This window comes from Mustela nigripes, chromosome 3 (genome assembly GCF_022355385.1).
Source record: "Mustela nigripes isolate SB6536 chromosome 3, MUSNIG.SB6536, whole genome shotgun sequence".
Classification (NCBI taxonomy): Eukaryota; Metazoa; Chordata; class Mammalia; order Carnivora; family Mustelidae; genus Mustela; species Mustela nigripes.
The window spans coordinates 46,113,578-46,127,447 of record NC_081559.1 but is presented as its reverse complement, the minus strand read 5'-3'; the positions used below and the strand labels follow the sequence as shown (position 1 = coordinate 46,127,447).

Sequence of the window (13,870 nt, the reverse complement as noted above, 5' to 3'; positions counted from 1 at the left end):
CCTCCCTCTGCCTACTGCTCTGCTTACTTGTGCTCTCTACCTCTCTGTCAAATAAATAAATAAAATATTAAAAAAAAAAAAAAGAAAAAAATGATTTCTCTAAAATACTAAAGGTACTATTCTGAAATTAATTTACATGACAAGGATAGTAAACAAAAGCATCATCAGCAAAATTTTTTTTTTCAAATCTTGTATTCTGAATATATGGGTAATAAAACAGTTTTCTGATTCTGTCTCAGATGACACGCCAGTACTAATAATGTTATTAGTAGTAGCATTTGCTTCAGTGGAACTAAAAAAAAAATAAAAAAAGCATCCTGCTTGCAAGTGGTATAAATGAGTCAGCCCACGAAAGGAGTGCCTCAGGGGGCGCAATGCTCCGAGGGCATGGCCACCAGCCCCCTGCAGGCCTCTACTGCCACACCAGCAGATCAAGAACCAGCCAAATGAATGCCCCTCCTGAGCAGCAGTCCTCCCACTGCCCTCGCCTCCACACGACACAATGCGGTGTGGTGGGGTTGGGCAGATCACATGCAACACGGCCGCACCCTCCCCCCTTAGAGAGTGTAAGGCTCTTAACTCAGCCTGGTACCTTCTGGGTCCTCTTCCCCCTGCTCCTCTCCATCCTTTAGGCTGTGCTCACTGAGGTCCGCCACTATACCGCTGCTCTGCTTCTTCCCTTCCTCATCGCCAGACTCTTCAGATTCGACTCGCCTGTCAACTAAGCCCACACACATCAATAAGAACTCACAGCCACTTTATGTGACTCTCTGAAGAACATATTTAACAGACGGACATCCAGCTATAAGTCAAAAAGACTTCATTGAGAAACATTTGTTGAAGTCAGCTCAACAAACACGAGTGTCTTTCCTGTCTTGGGCACCATCTGCGGCGTATAGTGGTGGGGACAACTTGTGTGGGGGAGGGCAGAGCAGGGAGGACACATGGGGACTAAGATGAGTAACAGACTATTCCTGCCCTCAAGGAAATTGTGAAGAATTCCCAGATGTTGTAAAAGCCCTGGATCATTTGTGACCAAGTGGACTAACGGGTGACACAGTGAAGCACCTCCTGTGTGGCTCACTTTTGGCCTGGATGTCCACGTAGCAGGGACCATCGTGACCCTTCCACCACATACCTTCATCCATGCTCCACTATCCATTTGGCCAAGAAAACCAGCCCAGTTCACAGGCCCACGTTCTGAAAGAAATCAAGACTAACTCAAATCAGACTGTGGGCAGAGGGAAGGCTGTAATGAAAAAGGAGAAGATGGCCAATAGTGCAAAATGCCCCACATAAAGATCACCGATGCCAAACATCTGCACATAGTGATACCAGCCAACAGCTTTGAAAGGCTGGGAAATAAATATTTTTTGAATTAATAAATAAGGCAAGACTAAATATGGCAGACTGGTAAAAATCCTTTTGTAAGACTGTCAAATAATTTTCCCATTTCCAGCTTTTTTCATGATCTCCCTTGGAAGTCTCTTGTGAAGTGCTGAAACAGTAATAAGTTACTGGGAGTTATCAACAATACTGAAAGTATTTTCTTTCCTGGTTACAGTTTGTCCACAAAGGGGTATACTCTTTGAGGAAAGGAACTTTTATTTCTTCTTTGTATCCCCTCCTGGGCCTAGAAAAGTAGCACCCAGGGAATCAGGCTGCATAAAACCAAGTTCTTATGAAATCAACCTGCCAAACTTCTGAATCCACTATGTCTTCCCCACCCTGGCAACTGCCTGGGCTCCTGCCTGGCATTCTAACTGGTCTCTCTGGGACTTTTCTGGCTCTGTCTCATCTATTCTGCATTCAGAGAATCTGATGTGATTGTAAAATCCAAATCTGATCTTTGACTCCAACAAAAGTTTTTTTTTTTTACTTTTTATTTTTTAAAAGATTTTATTTATTTATCTGACAGAGAGCAAGAGAGCACGAGAGCGAGAGAGCGCAAAAACGCAAGCAAGCACAAACAGGTAGAGCAGCAGCAGGCAGGTAGAGAGAAAGGGAGAGGGAGAGGCAGTCTCTCTATTAAGCAAGAAGCCCGGATCCCAGAACTCTAGGATCATGACCTGAGCTGAAGGCAGATGCTTAACTGACTAAGCCACCTAGGTGCCCCGACTCCAAAAGTTTTTGGATTGCCAGTGACTCCTGTTGAAATTTCGCCTTGTCCATATAAACACAGTGCTGGCAGGCTATTTGGTTTTCCAAGCCCCACTCTCCTCATCTGTATAAGGGGGCTAGGATAGGACCCACAGACCACAGGTGTTGTCAGGACTAAAGCACAAAAGCACAAAAGCAGTCAGCATGTGCATGATATGGAGTAAACACTTGGTAATTAGCTATTACCAGGCACAGGGCACTCTGTGGTCAAGGCTAAGAGAGAGCAAATTCTACCAGGTGTGGTATGGCTGTGACCAGGGTGGCAGGGACTTAGCTAATGAAGGGCAGCCAAAGTGAAATGTGGAACACTACCTTTAAGGCAGCAGAGGGTCTGGAGCATGAGACAGTAGATCCAACTATAAGGCAACTTTGGGATAGTGGGAACAATGGTCTGGCTCAAAGTACAGAATGGAAGAGGTGGGAATGGAAGAGGTATTGAAGATCTGGAGAGATTAAGGATATAGAGGCATCAGAACTTGTTGATTAATTTGGATGGGTGGGAGCGGGAGAGAGAGAATCACCCGGGTTTTGTATTTGTCGTTTACCAAGACATGGAAAAAAGTGAAGAGGAAGGAGTAGATTGGGAGGACCATGTCGAGAAGAGGGGATAGGAAGAGGTGCTTTTTTGCTCAACAAGATCCAAGACCCTTCACCAAGGTACTCCACGACCTTCTCTTGCTACCCTCCTCCAATAGTACGGTCATTCTTGGTCAAATCTCCTTTCAAACAGACCACCTTCTTTCACAGCCCTTTGCTTTAGTCTTTTTCTGGCCTGAAATGATATTTGATTTTTCCACAACCTGGTGATTTGTAGTTATCCTTCAAGCTTCAGGTCAGAGTTGGATTTGGTTAGGCAGCCCTCACTCCAAACATGTCAGCTCTTCTTTGCACTCCACCTCCCATCCTTCTTCCAGAGCACTTTACACATAAGACAGTGACTGAACTTCCTCCCTCCCGCAAACCAGCGGAGACCAAAGCATGTAAGCACTTGAAGACAAGACTGACTCTCCAACTGGTGGGTGTATGTATAACTATATGCACATATAATATGCAAATGACTGTTTTCAACAAAACTAAAGAGTTGAATTTAGTCTTTTCAGAACTATGACACCTTTGAAAGCAGGCTTCCGTTGTTTAACAGTTCAATCTCTCGGCTCCTTTCCATCCCTTCCCCACAACCCATTCTCTTACGAGAGGATTCTTCTCCACCTCCACCACGTTCACCTATAAGCCGACTCAGGCAGGTCCCACGGCGCCCCGCGCCTCAGTTTCCCTGATAGCTGCCCCGGGAGACATACCCGCGGCGGACCAAGCTCCTAGGTTCGGTGCGAGGCTCCCACCAGGAGGTGGGCGCCCGGGCACCGGGACCACCGCGTCGTCAGTACCCCCCCGCCCGCCCGCCCGCCTGCGCCGCTACTCCCAGCCAGCCTTGGGTTTGGCGCCTCTGGGCCGCCCGAGCCTTCCTGACCACTGCAGCCTCCGCCCGGGGTCCCCGGGTCCCAGGCCGCCCCTGACCCGCCGAGCCGGCTGCCAGCTGTCAGGGCGCGCTGCGGGGCTCAGGCCACGGTCAGAGGCGGGACGGCCCGTTTCTCTTAGGCAAGGCCGGTGTGGGCCGCTGTCCCCCCTCCCGATGGGCCCTTGGGCCGCCGCCCCACGGAGCCGCTCACCCTCCATCATCTCCTGCGACTGTTGCTGGCCCGCGCCTCGTTCCGCCGCCATGTTGGCTGCTCTTCCCCTTTCCGGAATCTGTCGCCTCAGGCCCCTCAGCCAATCAGGGGTCCCGACTTGGTGCTGGCTCAGCCAATGGAATCCCACCCAGAGTTTGAACCCCGACGTGCCTGCGCAGCCTCAGCACTTCATGGGAATTGTAGTTCAACGGAGAGGCCATGTGGTCCTCAGCCACAGGAGTATTCCGCCTCACCTCCCCGGGACAGGTAATGTGAGAGCGCCCCGGAGGCTTCTGGAGACGAGGAGCGGGTAAGAAGACAGGGGCGGTCGGGGCCGCATGCACAGAGCCGTGGCTGCAGGGAAGCGGAGAGAAGAATCTGGGAGATGCTGAGGGCTCGTGGGCCCGTGGAGGGTCTCTGCGCGGGGCTGCAAAGTGCGGGCCAGTCGAGTGCGTGCCGGCCCCTCCAGGTCTCAGCGGCTGCGTCTGTGCACTGGCCAACTTCGTCCCGACGTCGCCGCGCGGACTTGGCCCGTGAGAAGGGACCGTCTCCAGTTAACGTTCAGCGGTGGGCGCCCGCGCTCGTGCTGGGGCCGGGGCACCGGGGACCAGCCCCTCCCGCAGGTGCGGGAACAGCTTATCGTGGTCCAGAAGCCAGTCCAGTCGACCCAGTCCAGCGGGCCGCAGCCTCCGTCGATCCCTCGGCCCTGTGGGCGTGCCTGACCCGTGAGGGAGCCTCCTTTCGCCCCCCGCCTTCGAGGCCTCAGAGAGGGGACCCTGGTGTATTCCGAGACTGGAGGAAACAGAGTCACTTAAATCCCGCGGGCGGATGCGCCGTAGGTATTTTGGTCCCTCCGAGGCGCCGTAAGGCGGGGGGGGGTTTGCGTCCCTAGCAACCGTGAGCGCGGGCTTCTCGGTTCGGGAGCACTGAGTCCCGCCCCCAGGTGCTAGTGGTTGGCTTAGAGGACCTGTCAATCGACACGAGTTGTTCTACGATTGGCCGGTGGGCGAGAGGGGAGGCGAGGCTCGCTTCGCGCGGTGAAACAAACTTGGCCGGGGGACTCCGGAAGGCCCCAGGTGAGGTACCTGCGCTGGGGAGAGCGGGTCCGGGCTCTAGGGGCTCCTGGCGCGGCCGGTGGACGAGCTCCTGCCGAGTTCTGCGCCCCCGCGCCCCCTCTGTGCGGCTCCGGCCGCTGGTGGCCCGCCACCGCCTTGAGACCGTTCGAGGCGCCCTGGCCCGGGGGGACCGGGCCGCACCTGCCCTCCCGGGCCGCGCCGCCGCCCCCCGGCGCCCCGTCCGCCCCCGAGCTGGCGGCGTGCGCTTTGCGGACGTCGGGTTGCCCGCTGTCCTCTCACTGCTCGCTGCGGCGCCGGCGGGTCTCCGGGCGCGCTTTGCGGCTGGCGTCTCGCAGGCGGCCCCCTGCATAGCCGGCCTTCTTCGTCCTGTCTTCGCGGCTCTCTTCCCAGACGACCGCGGTGCCTGAGCGCGGAGCCCAGGGTGCGGTCTGGACGCCTTGCAGCCCCTTCCTTCCGCACCTCATCACCCAGTAACTGCCCGTCCTGTGCCGAATTCTGCCTTCTGTGTCCCCGCGCCGTCTTTCCGCCGCTGCTGTGATTCAAGACCGCCTGTTTCTCGCCTGCGTCGCTGTACCCGGTCCGCCACGCCCCTGCCCCTATCTTCGGTAGGATGGGGGTCTGGTCGTGTCACTCCCAAGCACAGACCCTTTTAAAGTCGGTCTTTGGGAAAATGTCCAAAGGGCAGGGCAGGCGTAGTAGGAGAACCTGGGAGTTAGGCCTGACTTCTTCAGGCCCGTCCCCACATACTCCTCCCCGAGGGTGCTGTGGCAATCTTGGTCTTAGGGTGCCTCTGGCTGTCCGCCAGGAAGGCTTCTTCACTCCCCTTTCGGTGCTCTGCTTGGCTGGTGCCTCCTCCAGGAAGCCCTTGTTGACCTTTGGGGTCTGCGAAATGCCTCTTGCTCACATTCTCCAACCCAGCAGCCATCATCCTAGCTAGTCTTTAGGATGCCTTCAGGTGAGAAAGAGACACAGCCCCAGAAAGGCTCTGGGGGAGGGGGGAGTAGTTATTGGCCCCCAAAGTCCAGAGCAAGGCAGATTTTAGGGTAGATTTATCCTCAAAACGACATCCTCGCCGTCTTGTGCTCTGCTGCCCATTGTGTTGGCTTCATTCTGAGGCTGGTTCTGCTCCTGATATTCCAGCAGTGGTGGGAGCAGCTGGAGCTTTTTGCTCCCTAGCTCTGTGAGGGAAAGTTGGTTGCCTCCCAGAGTTCACCCCTAAGCTCAGAGTGCTTTCCCAGAAGCTCCCTGCAAATCTCTCCTTGCTTCTGTTTGGTCTGAGGGCAGTCTCATGCCTTCTGAAATAAAAACTAGCAATAGTAGTAGGATCACACGGAGATACCACCTGGGGCTCCTGGGTTCAACATCCTGTATCTTCTGCTCAGAGTAGGTACAAAAAACCCAAAACCCAGGAAAATTATTCTAAAAATTTAGGGCTGGACTGGCAGGAGTTTCTGGTTAGTCTTTGAATTAAGCCTGTGTGAAAGGAGTGATGTAAGGTTGTGTGAAGCCAGGCTTGGTGTTCTCAGAGGCCGGCCTGTGCCTGTGGAGCTGGAGGTGCTCGGTGGCTCTGCCGAGGTGCTGTGGGCCTTGGTGCCACATGGCATGGATGTGGTGTGCAACACTGACTAGCCCGTGGCCGGCCACAGAGGGCACAGAAGCCATAAAGGGATTTGGCTTTCTTGCAGCCACTTGATTTGTCGGCTTTGGACACCATTTATCTAACCCCCGCCCCGCCATGCAAGACCAAGCATTTTGGCCCCTACCCTCCCTTCCCTTTCTTCCCTTCTCTCCCTCTTCTTGTTACCTTTACAAAGCCAACTTTTATAATACTTACTATGTATTCTAGAGTTTTATTAGTAAATTTACAATGTAGTCTAAAGAGAGGTTTTTGTTTTTTTTTTTTACAAGTGAGAGTTTTCTCACATTCACAGTGTAGTCTGAAGCTATCATCAAGTCTCTGTGCTTTGTCAGTTGGTTGGAATAGAAATGGAACAGAAATGAAAATGTGATCATGTTGTTCTTTATTTTAGAAATAGTCCCTTTAGATAGTTAGAGAAGGGAAGCAACAGGTTCTGTTAGTTTGCTATCTAATTTCTCTTTTATTTCTTACTCTTTTGGTTCCTAATCAGCTGTTGCTCTTACGATCCCACACTGGATATATGTATGTGTAGGAAACATCTCTTAACTTTTTAGCATATGCTGCTTGACCATTCAAAAGGATAAATGCGACATTAGTCATAAATCATAACAGTGAAGTGAACACATTTAAGCCCAACCCCCAAATTAGGAACTGAAAGACCTTAGGCCATTGTATGACCCTCCATTCCATCTTGCTGCTGGACCCTCAGAGGAAATCTGCCAGAAGTTTGGGTTTTTCCACATTTGTGTGTACCCTTCAACAATATATGTAGATGGGGGGTGATGTAGAAAGGGAATTTTACTCTCAATGGTCTTTTGTGATTTGATTTTTTTCACTTACTATATTGTGAGATTTATCCTCATTGCGTGTATAGAATTTGTCTACACTGTTATGAGTCATAGTATGAATATGCCAGAATCTTAAATCTGTTTTCTTGTTGATGAGTGTTCAGGTTTCTTCTTCTTTTTTTTTTTAAGATTTTATTTATTTATTTGACAGAGAGAGATCACAAGTAGACAGAGAGGCAGGCAGAGAGAGAGGGAAGCAGGCTCCCTGCTGAGTAGAGAGCCCGATGCGGGCCTCGATCCCAGGACCTTGAGATCATGACCTGAGCCGAAGGCAGCGGCTTAACCCACTGAGTCACCCAGGTGCCCCTCAGGTTTATTCTTTTCTTCCTTTTTTCTTTTGCCATTGAGGGCAATGTTGCCCCAACATTCTTGAGTGTGATTTGCTATTTACGTGCAAGGATCCTATAGAATATAAGTCTAAGAGTGGGATATACTGTCCCAGTATGTTAATGTGTGACTTATTTTAAACTGTTTTCTGAAGAGGTTACATTAGTTTGTTAGTGTTGCCATTAATCCTGATCTCTATCAATATTTGATATTATTAAAATTATTAGGTTTTGCTGGCTTAGTAGGTGTAAAATGGTCATGATTGTGCTAATAAAGCTAAGCCCCTTGTTACAGGTTTACTGTCCACTAAGGCTTCCTCTTTTGTGAAATTCTTGTTGTCATTTTTTTCCATGGAGCCGTGTGTCTTTTACTGTATTATTATTTTTTAAATTTTAAATTATTGGCCTTTTGAACTCTCTTGGATATGAATTTCCTGGTTATATATGTGGCAAATATATTTTCCCAGTTTGGGGTTTCTATCATTTTGTTTGTGGTATTTTTGGTGAACGGACATTCTGAACTTTAATGATAAATTTATTAGTCTTACAGTTAGAGCTTTTTGTGTCTTGTTGAAGAAAACCTTCCTTGCCCAAAGTCTACTGAAGGTCTTTCTAATTATCTATGAAAGTTTTGACTTTCACAAGGTTAGTCTTTGATGTCTTGGACATGGCTTTTCGCATGTTGCATGTTGATCACTCTCCTGTTACTGTTTCTTGGAGGCACATGGAGTTGTACCTCCAAGGGAGGTACATGGCTTCCCCATGGGCCTGCGGCCAGTGCTGGGCACCACTCCCTGTCAAGTGTCCGGGGTTCTTTCCCACACTGGGCCGGGGGTGGCCACTGTCTGTTCCTTTGATCAGTTTGGTTATTCCTGCCCAGACAGACCCACACCACGGCTTCCTGTTGGGTTTTCACATCTGGGAGGCTGGTCTGTGGTTTTGCTCCTCACTCTTACCTCTCCACTCTCTTCCTCTTACCTCTTCCTCTCCACTCTCTCTCCAGCTAGCTGTTCAGTTCTCCCTGTCTTTATTTCTTAACTTCTCTCTCCCAGCTCTATGTTCTTGTTTCCCTGCATTGCATTCTGGGTTATTTATTCTCATAAATCTACTGATCCTCTGACTTTCTTTTCAGCCCTGACTACCTGCTTCATCATTCATTAACATTACACATTAACTGTATTGAGATAATTTACAGACACTAAAAGGATGGTCAGTGCCTAGTTCAGGAAGCATTGAGATAGTCCCACAGCTGCAGGATCATGAGGAGAGCTTTCCCATTGCCCTCCAAAGCCCCTCTGCTCCCCAGCGCAGGCCCCCCCCGCCCCGCCGCCCCTGCTGCCCCTGCCGCAGTCTGGCTGTGCTCTGCTTTTTGCCTGGCTAGGTCAGGCCTATCTCCCTGCTGAGCTTCAGGCCAGGGGGTGTTCTTCTGCACAGCTCCAGGGCTCTAAGGGTCATCCAAGCCATTGCTGTCTCCCTGTGTCTTCTTTCCTATTGCTGAGTATAGGGGTCTTTTGTGTGGCTACGCTTTGATTTGCTTATCTGTTCTTCCCTCGAGGGACATTTGGATTGTTTCCAGTTTGGGGCTGTTCTGAATCTCTCTTCTGGGCAGATACTTCATGCAAGCCCTGTATCCTGGGCTGACTGGCATCCTGCTTTCTGGGGCCCCTGTGTGCACATCGTGTCTTCCTGCCGATACTCTGCGAGTGTTCTAGCTGCTCCCACCCTGACCAACGCTCTGTGTTTCCACTCTTAGGCATTTTAGTTGCCCTAGTGCTGGCATATGACGGCTCGTGACAGTTGAACTTGGCATTTCCCACATTACTAATAATAGTGAACGTTTTTCTCATGTGCTTCTTTGTAATTTGTGTGCCTTCTTTGGTGAAGTGTCTATTTAAACCCTTTATCCTCCACCCCCTTTAAAAAAAAAATCTCTGGTTGTTAGTCTTTTTTTTTAAAATAATTTATTTATTTATTTGACAGACAGAGATCCTAAGTAGGCAGAGAGGCAGGCAGAGAGAGAGAGAGGAGGAAGCAGGCTCCCTGTCCAGCAGATAGCCCGATGTGGGACTCAATCCCAGGACCCTGAGATCATGACCTGAGAGGCCCAACCCACTGAGCCACCCAGGCGCCCTTTGATTGTTAGTCTTATGACTGCTTAGGATTTTTCTATGTATGTGATCCTGTCGTGTATGAATTGGACAGCTTTATGCCGTTCTTTCCGGTATATGTGCCTTTTATTTCTTTCTCTTGCCTCTGTTTACTGGCTGTTCCCCCTAAGACAGTGCTGAAGAGAAGAGGCTAGTCGGGCTTCCTCACCCTGCTCCGGACCTTGGAAGGCCAGCATCACGGGCTGTGGGTTCTTCGTGTGTGCCCCTGGGCAGGTGGAAGATGTTTCTTCCTCCTTACTTGTGAGTGTTTGTTCCTGTGACGGGGTGTTGGATTTTGTCCAGTGGTTTTTTGATATCAGTTGATATGATTGTGTGATTTTTTTCCTCTTTTTTTTCTTTAGCCTTTTGATATGGTGAATTACATTAACTGATTTCCAAATGTTAAGCAATTTTTTATTGCTATGATAAAGCCCCTCTTGGTTGTAGTGAATTCATTCTCTTTTTTACATATTGCCTTAGTGGGTTTGCTAACATCTTGTTGAGGATTTTTGCATCTCTGTTCACAAGAGTTATTGGTCTGTGGTTTCCTTTCCTAGCAATGTTTTTGTCTGGTGTGGTATCAGTGTGATGCTAGCTTCAAACACTGGGTTGGATGTGCTCTGCCTGTTTTTAATTTCTGGAGGAGTTTGTGTAGTATTGAAGTTATTTCCTTCTTAAACATTTGATAGAATTTACCAGTGAAGCCATCTGGGCCTAGAGATCTTTGATGGAAAGTTTAAATAACAAATTCATTTTTTTAAAGACTGAAATGCAAAAATTTAATTTCTAAAAAGCTGGTTTGATTCTTTCAATATGTAGTTGTTTCTGAGAAAGTCTTGTTCTGCTCCCTTCCGTGACTCCCGTCTCGTATTTTAAACATAGACGCAGGCATTTGTAGTAAATGGATGTTCTCACGTGTCTGAGTCCATTCGAGTTTTCTGTAGACCCTCACCAAAGGGGGCTTGTTTCCTTGTCTGTGTCACTGGAAGGGAGCTTATTTGTTGGTTTTGCTTTTGGAAACCCATATTTAGGATGCTTTGCTTCTGGGAAGATTGCTTTTGCCAGGGCCTGGGCTGCTGAGCTGGGACCACAATTCCCCTGCTCAGGGAGCGTGGCTTTTCTGAGGGGGGCTCCCTCCTCGTGAGGGGGACTGCAGCTCTTTATGATCTCACGGGTGAGTCTCACACTCAGGTAGCTCAGAGATGCCACAGACTGATACCCTGATGAGCTCTAGCTGCTCTCAAGTAGTTATACAGACCATTGTATTCTCTTATTTTTTTTCCCAGGACTTTTGTCTTTCGTTTTTTAAATTCATCTGGAACTAATGTTTGTATGTGGCAAGTCACAGGGATGCATCATCATCCCGGGCTGATTATCTAATTCTTTTGAAAATTGGCAGCTCCTGGGCGACTCAGCGACTCAGTGTTAGTGGTTTGTTTTCCCAGCTTAGGTCCTGGGGTCCTCATGAGAGTGCTAGGCGGTGTGCGTTACCGTTATTTACATTTTGCTTAGAAGGGGGCCGAGGCAGGAAGGCCAGGGGGCTGTCCAGGGCCTCGCTGTTCTGGGGCGTGCTGTTAATTCCCCATGGAGCTTCACTGAGTGCCAAGCTCCTTAACAGACGTTGGTCTGTTTCTGAAGCTGATTGGGTTTGTTCTCCTGTTTGTTCCTCTGCTGTGCCGATCTCCATTTGGATAGCTCTTTGGCATGTTTTGATATTAACATCCTTCCACACTAGTGATAGTGGGGCCTTCAGTTTTCTGTCCTGGGGACTCCTGCTCCACCACGTTCAGGAGCTTGGCGCTGAGGCGAGTGTTGGCCAGGCCCTGACAGCTGAGGGGCTTGGGGTGTGAGCATACCAGAGACCCCATACAGAGACCCCAATTACAAACGGGGCTCACACACTGTTAACTGTGGGAGTCATTGCCCTCCTGTGCTGCTGGCAAGTCTTCATGATGACCTGAGGCCAGGGCAGAACTGGTGGGCTGGGCCTCCTTGGAGTTCCATGCTACAATGGGGTGTGGGAAGGGCCAGCCCCCCTTTCCTTTAGACAGCAGGTCCGTCCTGTGCAGGTGCCCCTGCCTGCTTATTGAAACTTGCTCTTCTTACAAAGGTAGCTCCTCGGCCAGTCTTTGGGCCTGTGTATACCTATGAGGGAACCCTGATGGGAGAAGAGGCCGGTGTAGGTCTCAGAAGTGGCTTCCACATGCTCAGAAGGTGACCATGGAGAGGGCACCTGGGCTCAGGATGGGCACGTTGCCCTGGCTCCTCACTTCATCCAGGCCCCTGGCCCAGGCCTCCAGCACTGTCTGGAGGAAACTGTGATTCAGACATGAGATTTTTCTGTATTTTTTTCCTTACAACTGTTGGCAAATCTACAGGTACTTAGAAAATACAGTTAAACACACAAATCCCTGGTACCAGGCCTGTCTCCGGGTTCTCTGCCGTGGCTTTGTGTCGCTCATTTGTCAGCAGTCCCGTGGATGGTTCTCAGGGCCACTGGTCGGAACCCCTGGATTCGGGGAAACCTGGGGCTATGCAGAGCCACACGGGCCCCTTCCCATTGTGCTCTGTTCTTTCCCTCTGTTTCCTTCTCTCTCCCATCGCTTCCTCTGCATTGCTCCAAAATGGCTCCAGAATGACTTTGGTCACTGGCCTTGCACTGGAGGTCCTGGCCTACATGGCACGGGGGGCATGGGAGCCTTTTGGGACTGAGCTGCATTCAGCCTGCCGAAGGATTAGTTGCTTAAACTGCTTTCCTGTTGTTGTGTTGCTGATGCCAATCGGGTTCACTTTGTTTTCTAGCTGACAGTTGCTCCCCTGGCCAGCGGGCTCCCGATGGAGGACAGAGGCTCCCCTGAAAGCCCGGCTGCGCAGACTGCCACTGAGCCCAGCGAGTCCCTGTCCTCGGCCCACAGACACCTGAGCAGGAGGAATGGGCTTTCGAAACTCTGCCAGAGCAGGATGGGCCTCTCCGGTAACCCCCTCCTGGGTGTCTTGGGTGTCAGTGTTGAAGATGAAAGTGACAAGTCCTTCTAGGCTCTGGGTGTGCAGTTCTCACTGTGTGTGGGGTGATGCCCGCAGGCCTCTCCTGGGCTGTGTGGGTGCTGCTGGGGTTCTTATGCCAAGACCTTGCTTCAGATTTGTGCGGGCACTATTGTGGACAGGGCTGCAATGCAAGTGAAATACAGTTTTGCTGATTTAGTCAGTAACTATTTGAGGACTGTGTTGCAGCCTTATGCTTTCCTCCCGGATGCAGATGACTTGCTCGAGGGCAGCCAGCTACCTGGTGCAGGAGGCTGTGCCCGGGCTGGGCTGAGATGTCGAGGCTCCTGCTGCCCACTCACTCACTTGTTTCTCCCAAGTCAACCTCTGCCTCCAGAGCTTAGCGGACTCGTTGTCCGAGGGGGTGCCTAAGGAGACAGCAGGTGCAGGCCTGCAGCTGGGTGGACCTAGAGCGCAGGGAAGTCAGAACAGTGAGAAGGTCTGGACCCAGAGGAAAGGGGCTGCTGGGGAAGGGAGGAGGAGGGATGGAGCCTAGCTCACACACTCTAGGAGCCCAGGGTGGGAGTGTTTTGAGGGAAACTTGCTGGGTTGTCCTGGAGCTAGAGATTCTGCTGGGAGGGCTGGGCAGGTCTGGGAGGTAGGCAGCTGCCCCAGGAGCATGGGCTTCCTGGTCTCTGCATGGGGAGCAGGGACAGAACCAAGGTCACAATGCCTGTCCCATGGTGTGAGGAGGGTCAAGCTGAGCTTGGGGCAGCTGGGAAAGAGAAGGGCTAAGCAGCTGGCCAGGTGTTTCCAGGCCCAGACAATGGTCCGGGTGAGCCTGTGAAAAGAAAAGGGGAAAGAAGAGAAGAGTTGTTATTTTTTTTTGTTTGTTTGTTTGTTTTTTAAAGATTTTATTTATTTATTTGACAGAGAGAAATCACAAGTAGATGGAGAGGCAGGCAGAGAGAGAGAGGGAAGCAGACTCCCTGCTGAGCAGAGAGCCCGATGCGGGCCTCGATCTC

The 13,870-nt window shown here is 50.6% G+C and overlaps 2 protein-coding genes across 9 annotated transcripts in view; one reads left to right on the top strand and one right to left on the bottom strand.

The window, feature by feature from the left end:
* Nucleotides 1-3,933, bottom strand: part of PPP1R7 (protein phosphatase 1 regulatory subunit 7) — a 28,909-nt gene extending 24,976 nt beyond the window's left edge. For 3 of the 5 annotated variants that reach the window (XM_059393913.1, XM_059393917.1, XM_059393918.1), the window contains exons 1-2: nucleotides 3,828-3,933; nucleotides 581-721 (exon numbers count right to left, since the gene is read on the bottom strand). In XM_059393913.1, coding sequence (XP_059249896.1) covers nucleotides 581-721; nucleotides 3,828-3,879 — 193 coding nt within the window. In that variant the 5' untranslated portion in view covers nucleotides 3,880-3,933. The remainder of the gene's footprint in view (nucleotides 1-580; nucleotides 722-3,827) is intronic. The other 2 variants (XM_059393914.1, XM_059393915.1) reach the window with 2 other exon arrangements.
* Nucleotides 3,934-3,993: 60 nt separating this feature from the next.
* Nucleotides 3,994-13,870, top strand: part of PASK (PAS domain containing serine/threonine kinase) — a 37,896-nt gene continuing 28,019 nt past the window's right edge. Inside the window, exons 1-2 of one of the 4 annotated variants that reach the window (XM_059393909.1) lie at nucleotides 3,994-4,137; nucleotides 12,666-12,837. In XM_059393909.1, the coding sequence (XP_059249892.1) occupies nucleotides 12,699-12,837 (139 nt within the window). In that variant the 5' untranslated portion in view covers nucleotides 3,994-4,137; nucleotides 12,666-12,698. The other 3 variants (XM_059393908.1, XM_059393910.1, XM_059393912.1) reach the window with 3 other exon arrangements.